This window comes from Strix aluco, chromosome 7 (genome assembly GCF_031877795.1).
Source record: "Strix aluco isolate bStrAlu1 chromosome 7, bStrAlu1.hap1, whole genome shotgun sequence".
Classification (NCBI taxonomy): domain Eukaryota; kingdom Metazoa; phylum Chordata; class Aves; order Strigiformes; family Strigidae; genus Strix; species Strix aluco.
This window is the reverse complement of record NC_133937.1, coordinates 15,953,864-15,970,373: the sequence shown is the minus strand read 5'-3', so window position 1 is coordinate 15,970,373 and position 16,510 is coordinate 15,953,864. Positions and strand designations below refer to the sequence as shown.

Genomic DNA, 16,510 nt, shown 5'->3' with positions numbered 1-16,510 from the left:
AATAACAGCCAGTGTATGGCAGCACAGCTGCATTTTAAGAATAAGCACTGACTTCAGAAATGGAGTTCCTCCTTAGAAGGAAGCTATGAGACAGATAAGCAACAGAGGCTGGACAGGAGACTATCACGTTCTGTATTTTCTCATTTTGGTCCCTTGATGGGGATAGTAAGAGGTTTCAATCCCCTGTCAGTCACCGTTCTTGAAGGGGATGAGAAGGGAGAGAAGAGCCAGGATCAAAACCTGCATAGTTTTAGCAAATACTCACCATAAATGCACAACTCCTTCTGATACACTGAAAAGATTCTCTTACTTGATTTCACTCACTCATGTTTGTAATTTATCTATCTCCTTAGGATGGAATTACATAATAAATTCTCTCTGGTAGCAAATCCAGGCTAAGAAGGTGCAGGTCCTAGTCATGCAGCCTTTCCCCAGACGCTCCAGATTTGGTTATCCATGAGAGAGCCAGCAAACAGCCAGCCAGGTAGCAAGCAAGCCCAGAAAAGGGCTCTGGATGAGAAACCATGCTGTTGATTTGGGCCCAGAGCCTCCCACCTTTCATCCACCCTATGCCCTGAGCAAGATGCCTCACAGCCCATCTTGCTTAGGACAATTCTGGGCCGGTGTGTGTTTTCCTTTTGTCCAGGAGTAACTTACCTCTTGCACTGCAGGACAACAGAGGTCCCATTGAATATGAGTAGCAGGATTTGCTCATGTCCTTTGTCTGCCTGGCACATAGCTTTTGAGGCAATAAAATGTCAAGCTTTCTGAGGCTATTCAGATACTTTATTGCAAGTTATATCACAGCTCTTGTGTACATCTAGAAAAGATGTACATAGTCCAGGAAAAAGTAACTTTGGTAACTTTTTGAAAGCAGTGCATCATGTCACAAAATTTTAATCCATATCTCTGTCATTAACTGAATCCTATTTCACTGTTGCTGACGAAATTTGTGAGCTTGCAAAGATGAAAGCTGGAATGGTTGTAATGCACTGTTAATTGGTTAAGGACTCACTTAATAAGATCTTTGATTACCTTTTCCTTAATATTGGAAATATGACTGAACATCCTCTACCTTTGAAATGAGAGATTTGCAGTCTTTCTTAAAATAGCTTTTTTTTTTCTAGGGGCTGCTGTTGGGGCAAATGGTGGGGTTGTGGTAAGTGAGGGAGGACCAGAAAGAGGCTCATTTTTTGTGTGTGTGGGTTTTTTGTATTGCTATAGAAGATTAGGGCAATTGTTTGATCTTGTTTTGGGGCTGCAAGGCAAAGGTTTGTTTCACAGTTATCCTGCCCCCTCAATGCCACTCCTTCAATGCACAAAGTTATGCTTATGAAATCACCTCCCTAGCATGAACCATATAGTCACAATTAAAATAAATAACAAAATGTATATTTATCACAGAATCATAGAATGGTTTGGGCTGAAAAGGACCTAAGATCATCTAATTCCAAACCCCCTGCCATGGGCAGGGACACCTTCCATTAGACCAGGTTGCTCAAAGCCCCGTCCAACCCGGACTTGAACACTTCCAGGCAGGGGGCAGCCACAGCTTCTCTGGACAACCTGTTCCAGTGTCTCACCACCCTCACTGTAAAGAATGTCTTCCTTATATCTAAGCTAAATCTTCTCTCTTTCAGTTGAAAAACATTACCCTTTGTTCTATCACTACACTCCCTGATAAAGAGTCCCTCCCCACATTTCCTGTGGGCCCCCTTTAAGTACTGGAAGGCTGCTATAAGGTCTCCCTGGAGCCTTCACTTCTCTAGTTTGAACAACCTCAACTCTCTCAGCCTGTCCTCATAAGGGAGGTGCTCCAGCCCCCTGATCATCTTCGTGGCCCTCCTCTGGACCTACTCAAGCATGTCTATGTCCTTCTCATGTTGGGGGCCCCAGAGCTGGATGCAGTACTCCAGGTGGTGTCTCATAAGTACAAAGCAGAGGGGGAGAATCACCTTCCTTGACCTGATAGCCATACTTCTCTTGATGCAGCCCAGGATACAGTTGGCTTTCTGGGCTGTGAGTGCCCATTTCTGGGTCATGTGTTGAACTTCTTGTTAATCAACAACCCCCCGAGTCCTTCTCCGCAGGGCTGCTCTCAATCCATTCTCCTCACAGCCTGTATTTGTGCTTGGGCTTGCCTCACCCCATGTGCAGGACCTTGCACTTGGCCTTGCTGAACTTCATGAAGTGTGCATGGGCCCACCTCTCAAACCTGTCCAGATCTCTCTGGATGGCATCCCTATGTCAACATAACATGGTGTCATTGGTGAACTTGCTGAGGGTGCACTCAATCCCACTGTCTGTGTCTCCAACAAAGATGTTAAACAGCGCTGGTCCCAACTCTGACCCCCTGAGGAACATCACTTCTCACTCGTCTCCACTTGGACATCGGATACATTGACCGCAATCTTTGAGTGTAACCATCCAGCCAATTTCTTCTCCACTGAGTGGTCCATCTATCAAATCCATGTCTCTCCAATTTAGAGACAAGGATGTCATGCTGGACAGTATCAGAAGATTTGCACAAGTCCAGGTGGATGACATCAGTTGCTCCTCCCTTGTCCACCAGTGCTGTAACCCCATCATAGAAGGCCACCAAATTTATCAGGCACGATTTGCCCTTAGTGAAGCCATGTTGGCTGTCACCAATCACCTTATTTTCCATGTGCCTTATCATAGTTTCAAGTAGGATCTGTTCCATGATCTTGCCACAAAGTGAGGCTGACTGGCCTATAGTTGTCCAGAGCATTCTTTTTTCCTTTTATTAAAACGGGGGTTATGTTTGCTGCATACGATGATAAATTAAATTTATAATAAATAATATATATATACACACTAAATGATAATTTTGTAATGTGAGAGTATCAGGACTGCCTCATAGTCCAGAAAAGGTGTGAGCAGCCTGTTCATTCAACTACTATATCATTTTGGGGAACTGCATAGGGTGCTGCTCAATCTAACCTTTGTACTGATGAGTAACAGGGCTGTAGATACACAAAACAACAGTTTCTTAATTTAGCTATTCTATGGCCAGGTTTGATTTAAGTGTTTTTTGACAAGAAGGTGTGCCATCTAGGAGTCAAGACCCTAAAATACTAGTAGGTAGTGACATATTTGCATAGATATAAAGATACATGTCCAAATGCACACACATATATTCATGGATGACTGTGTATGGATAAATACCTCTTTTGTGATATGGCTTCTTGTGCAGGGAGCAGACACCTGATGATTAAACCTGGGATGAAGAATTATCTTCCCATCTTAAAATGGGGACCTGTTCATGGTGACTTATATGGCTGGCCCTCACTTCCTTGTTATCATTCTCCTTCAGTAATTAGAAGTCAATCTTACTAGACAGTGCCTGACACCACGAAGGGATGAGATCAAGGAGTAACATCTAAAGTAGACCTAGTATGTATCGCCATGCAGATTTACTAACACAGAGTAGTCCTTTCACTGAACTAAGGATGATTTTGACAGGTGTACTCAGTAAGGTATACTCAGTTTGCTTCACTGGTGCTGAGCCTGTTTGTTACACAATTCTCCATAGTCCTGCACAAATACTGTTGTGCATTGTTTTGTTGGTTGTTTTTTTTTTTTTTCCTCCCTCTAAATACTCTATTTTCTTAGAAAACACCAGTGTAGCCATTTTATATCAGGTTCTTTACACTATTTACCTCTGAGTTAGGATCAATTATTTGTATTTTTTGGGGTTTTTGGATGCTTAACTGCTTCTTTTGCAGTGCTCTGCTCTTCTTCTTTTCTCTCCAAGATTCAGAATCAAACAAGGTTTATCACACTGTGGCTGATTATAAATCAGTGTCGTGATGCTGCTGCACAGAAGATTAACGATGTCAACTTCAATGACAAGATTATTTTAAATAGCAGAAGGCAAGCTACATGAATACAATCTTATAGACTGCAAAAGGAGACAAAGTTTAGTTTAAACTTAAAAACATACAGTTGCATGTAGGAGTATATCTAGATCCTGTGCTCCAAATCTTGCAGATAACTTTTAAATGTACTCATCATGAGAGATTCGAAAGTCTTTGGACTGCTTAGCAAAATTATCAATCCATCCTAACCTGACCTAGCAGAGCTAAAAATGCCATGAGATGTTCTCTTCAAACACGTAAAGTAGCTAAATTGTACCAGATTATAATTTCATTTGACCACATAACTGGTATTAGGGTTATGTTTGTTGTTACTGCAGAATTATTCACTTATAGCCCTCATAGCATCCTCCAATGGCAGCTGCTATTATTAAGGAGGGGCTGATTCTGGAGAGTGAACAAGAAAGGAAGGCAACTGGGTTAGTCTTAGTTCAAAGTATTCATAGCATTGGTTTCGTGAATAAAGTATTATTCATGACTTGGAGATATGTGTTGCATAACTTTATGGGACACAGCCTGTCTCGAAGAGAAAAAAGAAAACACAGCAATCTCTCCTTCTTTTAGAACACAAATACATAAATTTTAATCTGAGAAAAATACAAAATGAAACCATGTACAAGTTATGTACAAACCCTTTTTACAGGACAATATATTTATCACTGGATATTACATATGACAAAGTCAGGTAGATCATTTCTGAGCACCAGCGTTTGTTCTCTCTCACCAACCCATAATGGTAAAAAGTAAAATGATAAAGTCATACTCCTTTTTCTTTATGAGCTTTTAAGATGATAGCTGGTTCTCAGTGTCCGTCCCCCCCCCCCCATCCCCACTCCTAAATTATAACTAAATAGACACATGTAGCCATCAAAATATATTGCGTATATGTATTTGCATGTGTGTGTCTTTTTTGAAGGACAAAAAAATCAAACATCAGCCTTGAACTCTATAGAAATGCAAAAGTTAAAGTTATAGCAACTTTTCTTTTTTGGGGCGCAGAGGTTAGATTATTTGCATTGGCTAAGCGTGTGTGTTCCAACCTATTCCATGGCAGAAGCAGCATTTTTTAATTGCTACTTAGGAAAACTTGAGATAACTTCTGTTGACCTTTTCATGTGGTTCCTGTTAGTTATTGTCCAGTCAACAAAGTGCTCATATGCTCAAATTTTTGGTTTCTGAAAAACCTATGTTTCTATTACATGTATTCAACTGCCTATATGTTGCGTTGTTTTGGGGTTTTTTTAAGTTATAAAGCTCTCCTCTAAAATGCATTGACTGAAGCAGTAAGAAGCTTTCTCTCAACCTCACTAAGGTTCTAATTCGATGCAGCATTACTGTGTTTAGCTTCTTAAGTTAGATGATGTTCTAAATTAGACCCGAAGTGAAAAAAAGGTATTTTATATATTTTCTTCCTTCCCCCTACCCCTTCTCATTTTGCCAGTTAACAGTACAACACTATTATATAAAACAGATACATTAGATCAGTAGCCCTATTTATTAACTTCAGTGGAATTTACTTGGTTATATAGACTACTGCATGTTATAGACTATACAGTTTCCATGTGGCTGCATGTTCTATAGCAGAGACTATCTGTGCAGAATAGATACATTACTTATATAAATATAGCTTTGATAAATGCTGGGGCAGAACTGTCAATGTTATAGGCCTATGTAACATCCTAGGCAGTGTCCACAGCAGAACAGCTACTCCAGTCCTTTCATTATTTCTGATGGGGGCTGTACCCACACCTACTAGTATTGCTCAGTACAAAAGTACTACAAATATTACATCTGCTAACTGAACATTAGGAGACCTGGTATGCATACATACTGAATTTAAAAAAAACCCCGTATCATTCCCTAAGCCTGGGATTGTTTGTGTACCCTTAGAATTAAAAAATAAAAATTAAAAAAGTGCTTGTTCATATTTTGGGGATATTGGTGGTTCAGATGGTAGGGAGAGAAAAACAAAAGAAGAAGTATAAAGAAAGAACTCTCCTTTCCCCTGAATTTTTCTATGCATCTGCCATTGACTTTGGCAGATATTACCAGGCCAATCCACTATAACACAGGAAAAGGGTTGCTGTTTTCACTTTGTCTTGTTCATCGCCTTTCACACAGTAAGTTATTTTCTTTAAGCACATTAAAAACAAGAAATGAAAGGTGAGACACACACTTCTTTTGGTGCTAAAGAAATTCACAATGATAACAGCTTTAAACCAAAATACCCCTCTTTCCAAACTCAGTATGTATTCATCTCAAATACATTGGGATCCTGAAGCCCTTATGACCTTGTTTCTTGACAAAACCATTTAAGCACCTACTCTGAGTTTAACTTCGAGCCCATGTGAGTCAGCTAGAACAGGGTGGTTGCTAGCATGTTTATGGATTCACCGGTGAGTGACCAAGCAGTGAAAACATGCTTAATTACTAATTTTTAGATTATTGCTTTTTTTGTTACGCATTAGTTTATGCAGCCAGTTATTGCAATAGTTATTAGATGTAGTTTACACAGACACAACAAAACCAGTACCCTCTGAATGAGAACACATTACTATGCTTTTCCCTTCTTCTCTTACTCTATGGAAGGTTCAAGAAATGCAAATCATCCTTACACTGGCCAAAAACCCCAACACCAACAATCACCTCCACCACCACCACCCAACAACCTGTAATAAAAGGCTACAGATAATACTTTCGTAGTCTCTTGTTCATTACATGCAAATTAATTTTACTCTTGTCCACATTTGGCTGAGGCCAATTAAGTCTTTTCACATCCATGCTGCCTGATTCTTTGGGTGGCCTTTTTCTTTAAAATTCAAAAATAGGGGAAAAAAATTCTTTAGTATGGCTAAACCTGGCTTCCTGTACAGCCCCAGCTGCTACAACAGCCTGTAAGCTGCTGAAGACTCATCAACTTTTTTCAAGACATCTGTGTGGCTTAATAAGGTTACACAGGATCCTCATTATCCTGAAGCTCATGGCCTTCACCTTGCAAAGCAGTACTGGCTTTCCCATCAAAGATGAATTGGAAATAGCCACATGCTTACAGCTGTTACAGGACCTTGATGTGTCATGTCCCTCTCACCTCCTGCTTTCTCTGTACCTATGCTCCTGGCTCTTGGGCTAGTAGGCCTGCGGGGTCCCTTTGTGTTACAGGTGGAATAACAATGTTGTCTATGTATAACTAACTGATCGAGCCCCAGATCAAGGGGTTTGTACTTTCTGCCACATGCGCTTCCTACTATTTGGCCATCAATGCTGATATGAAAGAAGAAGAGCTGTTAAAACAGAGGTGACAGAAAGTTTTCGAAAAGTACAAGGGAATGTTGGAAATGTTTGCATCTTTTTTTTTTTTTTTTTTCTCCTGTTAATAACTACATGGTATACTTGTCATCTTACAAACAACACTAAAAGACAGTCACATTGAGGCCTTAAAATTTGCATTTAGACTCTGAGTATCTTCTTTTCTTTACATCTTAACTTTTGCTGTGCTTGGGACTTGGCACCCAAACAGCATCCTAGCAGAGGACAGTTTTATCCTTTCATCTTAGTGCTCATGGGCTTCATGGGATAAATTAAAATAATAGCCACAAGACAGAGAGACAACAGACTTCCTGGCAATGTGGAAGCACGCATGTGTATGGGTGCGAGGAGGGGCCAGGATCACATGCCTGCTTCAGCACTCAGAGAGGTTTGTGCAGTGTACTGTCAGCACACCACTAGTATAACTTTTTGGTCAAACTAGGAGGAAATAGTCCTCCATGTGCTAGTCTGTAAAAGTCACATACTTTCTTTTTCTTCATGTCTTTCCTCACCCCACCCCAACAAAAAATAATGACCACCTTCTTGTGATGACTCTGTATCAAATACATATACACCCCCAAACATATGCATGCATATATCCACACACACACATATATAGGTGTGTATGTGTGGCCATGCATATATGCAGACACACACACACATACACAGACACACAGACTCTCTCTCTCTCTCCGTGAGTTACCAAAAAAAAGAGAAATTGTTTAGCCTATACTAATTGTGTATGCAGTTAATGAAAAAGCTGAATTTCTTTTTTTTCCCCTCCCCCTTTGCTGTCTTTTGAGAAAGGACTAATAATTATTAATAAAGATCTAAAATTTATTTCTACATCACTCATCATGTGGTCTGTCAGCTGTCGCTTAAGCCACTTTCTCAGACACTTTCCTTGATGTATCTTCATATATCCAAATATTGGTGCTGGCCTTGTAGTCATTAATGGCTGAATGTCAAAGATCTCCAAACAGGTTTTCTACATGTTCCTTCATCTAATTGCCAGAAGTCAGTCCTGCATCTTTGATCATCAAAAAGAGGAGTGAGAAAAGATTATTGATTGCTCTTAGTTTTTCTATAAATGGGAAATGCAAAACAATAACTATACCTGTGTCTCTCTGTCTTGCTTGCTCTCTACAGGTGTTGTTCTGTCTATCTGTTGTTACATATGGAACTATCTGTTCTGGGAGAGAGTGTGAATGTATTCATATCTTGTCCTTTATTTATGTACAGTTAGCAGCATGATATTTTCGGGTGTGACAGTTAAACTGGACAGAGACACGCACAAACCTTAGCTATGTAGGAGTGTTGTATTTGATTAATTAGTATGCTTTATCCAGTGAATGCTCACTTCTGAAGGAAGGGCACTCCGAAATGGCACTGTATATGATAAAGTATAAGATAGAATGTTCCATGCTCATACAGTAAACACCAGCCTTCTCAGAAACAAACAAAAAAATCATGTATACTTGGTGAAGTTGAACACAAATTTCAAAAATTCTCCCATAGTCAGGACCAGCTTTTTTCACTCTGGTTATAATATGAATGCAGTTCATAAATGAAAAAGGAGCACTGACTTCAAAGTAAAGGCTTAACATGACCCAGCACAGAACTGGATGTAGATTATAATGTGTCACTAGCTGAAGCAGCATAGATTGGAAGAACTCACCAGACTCACCTTCTGTTTTGGGGACTGTGAAATGGATTAAAAATGGTCTAAATAATAATGAAAAACTGCATAAATTGTTTTGTTAGTTTGTAAGAGAGTGAAATATTTTAAATAATCCAATTTTACAGATACTGTATTAACAATTCTTGTTATTGTCTTTAAATAGCTAGTCTACAAAATGTAACAACAAAGTAGTCACAGTCCAAGAATTCACTCCAGAATAAAGCCTATTAGGTGTTAGTATGGTTATATTTGTACTGCAGCCAGTGGACAAACATTAAAGCTGAGATAGTTTAGCTTAAATGTTGGATTATATAGTGGACATAATTGTTTTCACAATAAATTCATTTGCTTTGTATTTGATTGATTCACTGATATTTCTCTAATGATAAAAGTACCACAGTATGTTTTATTGTGGTGTTTAACAATTCTGCAAAATTACAAAGCCTAAAGTTAACTTGCACAATGAAATTTTTCTGATGACTTTCTGATGACTGGGTCCTATGTTTTTGTTTTAATCCTTATTAGCACAGCCTTTTCCTTTTTTTATTTTTATTCATACAATTGTGTCAGATGTTGCTAATTTGAGATAGAGTGACTAAATCATTTAGAGCATCAAATGCTTTGGTGGATAGATATGCAACATCACATTTTTGTCTGATGGCTCTAAAGCTTGTTGGCATCTTTGTGAAACTGTTAACACAAAAGGCACCCATCAAAGGCCTTTTGTGAGTTATCATAATAAATACATTCATTACTTTTATTTTGGTTATTACTGTACTTTTATGTGTGGTGTCCCAGCAAAGTCAAAACAAACTAAAGGAAAAAAAAAAAAGCAACTGCTAAAATAAGATGTTGTTTGGTACAGGAATTAACTGAGAACAGCATGTTGTGAGATTATAGAGCTGAGGCTAAAGCAGGTTTTATCCTGATCTGAACTCACTGAAAGGAGATTCAGTATGCCTTTTACCAAGGTATGAGCTATCACCAAAGTGCAAAGATCTGGAGCTAAACTTCTGTACATACCAGGAAGAATTTGAATCAAATAAACAAGACCGATGCAAGGCCATCAGCACTTCTGAAGTAAAAACCCAACAAAATATGGTAGATGAGAAGGTTTATAACTTATGATTTCATGCACTATTTATGCACTCTGGATTAAAGCACTGTAATACATGGCAAAAGAAGAGGCATTACCAAGCTTGCCTTTCCGAAACTAGCAAATGCTGATGGCTAATGGGCAGTGGAGTGGAATTGCCAGAATTGTCATTTATAGCAAGTGCTGCCTGTGAGCACCTTATCTGCACGGCCCTCGGTTTAGGGTAGTGATATTCACTAAACCAGTGTTGCAGAAGGTTAGCAAGGATGCTGGGCTTCTGTGTGTGTGTGTGTGTGTGCACACGTGCATGCTTGGGGGGGGCACGCAGTGTGTGTGTGGGTTATTGGACCTTAACATAACTGGCAATTAAGATGATCTGTATATGGTAATAAAACAATGAATATTTCAGAAGAATGTTACATGTACAAAAATATGACTTTCAACTTTGAAAATAAATAAGTTCAGTTTATTAAGAGCTGGTGTCAATGCTGAACAAAATACACATCCTCCAGTAAAGAAACATTTTGGTGAACTGGTCTTTTTTTTTTCTTCTTTTTTTTTGATTTACTAAAATACAAGTTGGACCTTTTTTTTTCTTTTTGTAAATATATCATTTGTCTCCCTTAATTACATGTCTTTATAACTGTGACCATCATTCTCCTTTAAGCCAAAGACTGAGGTTTGTTTATTTTAAATTCTTAGGAGTCTAGCCACATATGCAGGTTTTTTTTAAGGGAAAATACTTGACAATGAAAAAAAAGAAAAATATATTTTTTTCTAATAAATAAAAATAATTTAAAATGCTAGAGGCTATACATGACTAGTTTTGATTATGTTCATTTATAAATTAAATAGTTTCCAAAATACGTGGAAGCAATATTGAAGGCAGACAAACAAAGATCTGTCTACTTTATTTTCCCATTAAGCTTGCCCTTCTTAACTTCTCCATCAGTGGTTCAGCATGTAAGAGGAATAAATGTCACATCACCATTCATGAAGTTTGTCAGGCTTTAGAAAAATAGTTCTGGCCTCGAAGGAGTCAACATTCATCTTCAACTTCTCTGATTGGTGGTATCAAGCTGCTTGTTGATTTGTATTGATTGATCTGATTGGCCATGTGAGTGCTCATGGGCTTGATTTGAATGTTTCTGGGATAGGCATTATCCGGCTCATCTGTAAACCATTTCTTTTCTGCTAAGGAGCAAAATGGGTAGAGACAGAATAAGGAGGGAAAATGAGAGTTTTAATTAGTGAAGCACATATACAAATAAACATTTAAAAAAAAAAAAAAAGGAGGGGGGAGCAGTCATTAAAGTTTATAGAGAAAAGGCAATCAATAGAAGGTGGCTTTGACTAATTAGTAGCAGTACATCACGTTAGATTAATACCTCTGAAAATACTTTTCATGAAAGGAGGATGACATGTTTGCAGATTTGATAGTAGAAGCTAAAGAAAACTCAATATGCTAGTTTGCTTGTTGAATGTAAGAGAGCTCTTTTTTCTTCACGCTCAGGTGAACACCCTCTGATTCATTTATTGAAAAAATGATACAAATAAAAGGCTGAACTAAAAATCCAGGGAGAGCAGATGGGATAAAGGTAATGCAGAAAAGAGCATGTGAGTCCATATTCAGCCTCGGTGTGGTCACTAGCGCTGGCTCAGAAATGATGCAGGAGAACGTAAAGAAGAACTTTCGGCAGTTGGTGCTAGAATAAATAGGGCTTGCATTCATGCTGCCAGATGGCTGCGTTCCTGCACGGGATGGCCATTATATTGCTACTTAGCAACCTGGCTGTTTGGGAGCTGCTTAACTCTCCAGTTTGGGAAGGGGTATGGAACACACCTGACGCTGCAGATGACTGTAGTAGGGGCTCAACATAATACTGAATGGGTTGATAGCAATACGTGATAGCAAGGCAAAGGACTTAAAGGAAGATTAGAGGGGAAGCTGTTCCTTTTACATCTTCGGCCAGTGTTTCTCTCCATGAACAGAGGAAGAATTTTATGGTACTAATTTAAGGTGGGCTGGGAGCAATGTGGGAGAGAGTGAGGATGCTGAGAGGCTGTAGCATTGCAGCCAATCACTAGCTGATTATGCTTGTAACCACTATATTGCATAGTTCATCCGTGGACAAAAACTTCTCAAAATTCACCCAAAAAAAAAAAAAAATCTTAAGATCTTTAGAGAGCAATTACTACTATAATTTCTTAATGACAGGTGTGCAACTTTACAAGATAGGTCCATTCAAAGACTTAGAAACTGCTAGTCTTTGAGTGGCTTATGGCTATTAGGTGTTCGTGCTTTGACAAGCATCTGTGAACAGGGGGTCTCCATTCTCAAGCCTCTTTCCCCAAATTCCAGAGGCGGGTGCGCAGAGCAGTGGGCACAAATGGTTCTGGGGATGGGATTCTGCAACTGGGGCATTTTCATTATTACATGCAAGGTTTAATGTGTGCCACATCACAGCTGCTGCTCTTACATGTATGAGATGTAGAATCTCATTCCAAAGGGGAACCCAAAATGCTTCAGAAGCTTTAGTGTCTCACATAAATACAAACTGCCACTTTTTTTTTACCACTGAAATGCTGATGCATTTGGGCTGGAATCGGGGCAGGACTGGAAGGAGTGCTCATTTTAAATAAATAAAAAAATAAAAATAAGCAAAGCAAAATCCACCTCAGAAACCCAAGGATTGAGCACAAAAGCTCAGGAGGTGAAGCAGAGAATAGAAACTGGAAGACCAGGAAGAATAAAGGACAAATATCTGGGCATAAATGCATAAAAATAAGCAACTAGCTTTGAAGTTAGGGCCTCTAAAGAAGTGGATTGATTTCCAGAATTACTGGACTTCTCAGTCACTTTCATGAATGTGAAATTTAAACACTTATACTTGATATGGATTTTAAGCATCTACATGCAACACTCCCACTCCCCAACAACAAACCGCGAACTCATGAGGGTTTAATCCATCTCTTTTTTTTTCAGGTATATTTGTTATCTGTGCTTATGCCTTTTAGAAAATTTAAATTGAAAAAAGGGATTGTATTAATTGTTAGTGGCTTATTAATGAAGGTAAACAGAACTACTGCATTATTTTTCTTGTCATTTTCTAAAACGTATTTTACTTCTTTTTAAAATATCCTACTCATTTCTAATCAGGGTAAATAGTTCCCTGCCCCCTTAAAGTTGCCAGAGTCTGAACAATGTTCAGTCTCCCATCTCTCTCTCTCTCTTACCTATTATAATTAAGTTCCCTTTGATTTGAACAGATTGGACGATAGGAATTCATAATGTTACATCCTGCACACTGAAGCTAACTGATTAAGTGCTTTAAATTATTCTTCCTGACAGAATGATAAAGTTACAATCTGTTCAGAGATGATCTACAGCTTGCCAGGCTCCTACTGCTTCTTTCTACATTCATTTATCTTTTTGTCAAGCAGTTAAAAAAAAAAAAAAAAAGAAACCTCAATTCCATAGATCTTTTAAAGTCATCAGAACATCTGAATTATTAATGAGACTTTAAGGGAATGGTTCCTGATGGGGGCTGGTTTAAGAAAGGTTGTAGAAAAAAAAAATCTGGGAATGTGTACACATCAAAATAATTTCAGCTCCATTTAAAAAACCATTTAGTTCAAGTGTGACACATGAACCATTATGCATTTGTGGAAACCAATTTTATGTGATCTACGATTAAACTAACCTTTCAGAGAGGTGTAAAGTGTGATGGTTATCATGTTTTAAAAGCCTTGCAAGATCACATAAACAATTTCAAACTAACAGTTTTCTAATGGTTTGTGTTTAAAATGATTTTGAGGCAAGTTAAGCACTGTGAACTTTTATCTCTACCTTCTTTTTTAACATAAGGTGCACAAACTTTCCTTACAAACAGACCTTGGTGCAAGTTAATTCAACCTCATAGCAAGAAAAGGGAGAACTGTGAGAGTGCTTAGGATCAGGGATGAACTGCACTGTGCTTCTCAGCAGCCAGTGTAAAGCATTTCCATCTCCCTTGCTTTCCCTGGAATTTTCAAAACAAGGCAATTATTTATATATTAGTCTTTACAATAAAACTCATATCCAGGGAGCTGATCTTTAAAAAAACCACCATCAAGTCTCTTTTTGCCTTTACCTGGCAAGTAATAAATACAGAAAATAAATAATAAATGCAGAAACTGGTAGATTCTAATTTCTTTTTGCCAGTGCTGAAATCTTGATCCAGGCATTATCATCTCCAGCATCAAATGCTTGGACCCAGCTTTTTACCTTTCCTGTTCCTTTTCTGCTGTTAAAATTGTCTTTGACCACATAATGATGAATCTCCTGTGAAAGTCCATCGACCTCTATACTTACCTTTGAAATGTGAGCTTGACACTTGTCATCTTTACTCTTGGGCACTAAGGTTCTGCTCCCAGTTATTAAATGTCCTTCTTGAATCCCTTACACACATTTCAATCTTTTTGTTAAGCTCAGTCTCACTTTGATATATCTTTCAAAGTCTTAGCATGAATTTTTGCATATCTTAACCAACTTACTCTTTCCTTTAAATCACTCCAGAAAACCTTTTTTTAAGTCTTTATATATTGTTATATTCACCAACTGTTTTTTAGTTTTCTGTCATGTTCAGTCTGTTTCTCTTCCTTTTGGCACATGCATATTAAGCCTTACCCTATTTGTTTCTGTGTTACAGTGAGAACAGGCATAGTTTTCTATTTTATTGTTGTAAGAGCTCAAGAGAATCCCTGATCTTCCTACACTGTTTGATGGGGTTTTTTTTGGAAGCATAACCTGAGAGATGTTGGAACAGCTCAGTAACTTCATGTATCAGAAAGCAGAAAACATTTACTTTCCTCTCAAACACCTGCATCTGCAATGGGCTATCAGCATCCTAGTGTGTCCATGAAGTTCTAAAGCCTTCATGCTCTTATTACAAATAAATAAAAATTAACATCTTGTCTAAGACTGTTCCCTGCAGCATAAAAATAAATAAATAACTGAAGTAAAATGATCAAAATACAGATTTTTTCAATTTGTGTGAAACCTCAAGCAATTCTATCAGATTTGTTGTTCTGGTGCTTTAAAATTCCTGTCATTATCTCTGGACAGAGTAATCACATTTGAATAAATGTCACTGTGAAACACCCTCTCTTCTGAGCAGAGGCAAAGAAAGCACTAGCTAAACATGACACAAAGATCTACTAAATCTCTATTCCCACCATAATCCCAGGTTACCTTACAGTTGTTTTAAACATGCTTTTCTTTTTCTTTTGTGACACCTGTAGTTTCAAATGAGTCTGTACGTATGTGTTTGTGTGTCTCCCCCCCTCCACATAGGCACCTTGTTTACAGCTAAGCTGAAAATTCTCCCGTGCAATTTTTTCCTATATGAAAAAAAATAATGAAAGTTTCTCCTCCCACCTGCTCAGCAATTCTTTGGCAGACAAATATTTTACAAGTAGCAGCAGCAAGCAATTTGCAGGCAGAGAAAAACTATTCTTACTTTCTGTGAAGGTCTTTATTTTGGTCCAAGGTAACTAAAGTTTTGGGACAAAAAGCTGGACTTGCTCTTGATGATTTTTTGGTTTTTAAACCAGCAAAATTCTTACTTTTGAAAATGGGAATTTCACTGGAAAATGCCTGACTGCCAGTTTAACCCAGTAAGAACCCATGCCAAGAACTTGAAGGTTTGCTACATGTTATTTTGTATCCACACTCAGATCAATAAAGTTACTAAGAACCTAGTTTCCATTGTCAAAACCATTCTGGGACTTAAGCAACTGGCAGGACCTCCATTTAAAGTTCTAAAATGTAATCTCTTGACATTGGTGCTGCTTTTCCACTTTCAGAAACTAACCAGGGTAGTTACTAAGAATGTTTGATTTGGGATAGGTTTCTGAACAAACAGGAGATTTCCTGTTACTTTTCAATATCAAAAATTTTGACAACATAACATAGTTGATTTAAACATTCCTCTACTTGTAATGACCAACCTCCTAACTTCATTAGTATACTCATATAAGCATCCATATTAGATACTCTTCTTCTGTTGCTCACAAAGTAGACAAGTTGCTTCTCTAATGTACAGTGCTTATATTCTTTCTATTTGAGCTGCACAGTTATACAAATACTATTTTTTGGAATAAAATCATTATGTAGTATGTGACAAGTGGCTTCATATTAACACCCTTCCTTCCTCTGCTAAATGGAAAACAGATAAAACATTAATGGAAAAGCATTTTGGTGTCAAAGCCATTAACATTCTTCCAAAATGCATAACTGCTCTCGACTATCTTGAGTCAATATTGCCAACATAAAAAGATGCTCAAGAACATACACAGGGGACAGGAGAGTAGGGATGGGAAGGGAGGAAAGGAATTGGAATGAAGAATGGGAAATTAAAGTCATATCTGCACCAGGGTAGGCATCTTCATTGAGCAGGAACCTGGGTTTTTACAAAAGGACACGTGCAATTAGAAAGGCAAGCAGATGAGAGGATAAAAAATAAAACAGGGTTGAGCAACAGCAGC

General features: G+C 38.2%; 1 protein-coding gene across 18 annotated transcripts in view; it reads right to left on the bottom strand.

Annotated features, from left to right (window-relative positions):
• Positions 1-4,451: 4,451 nt before the first annotated feature.
• The window catches only part of KCNMA1 (potassium calcium-activated channel subfamily M alpha 1), a 514,442-nt gene continuing 502,383 nt past the window's right edge, over positions 4,452-16,510 (bottom strand). For 10 of the 18 annotated variants that reach the window (XM_074830566.1, XM_074830559.1, XM_074830568.1 and 7 more), the window contains one exon: positions 4,452-11,173. In XM_074830566.1, coding sequence (XP_074686667.1) covers positions 11,152-11,173 — 22 coding nt within the window. In that variant the 3' untranslated portion in view covers positions 4,452-11,151. Of the gene's footprint in view, positions 11,177-16,510 lie in introns of all 18 variants that reach the window. The other 8 variants (XM_074830555.1, XM_074830556.1, XM_074830565.1 and 5 more) reach the window with 1 other exon arrangement.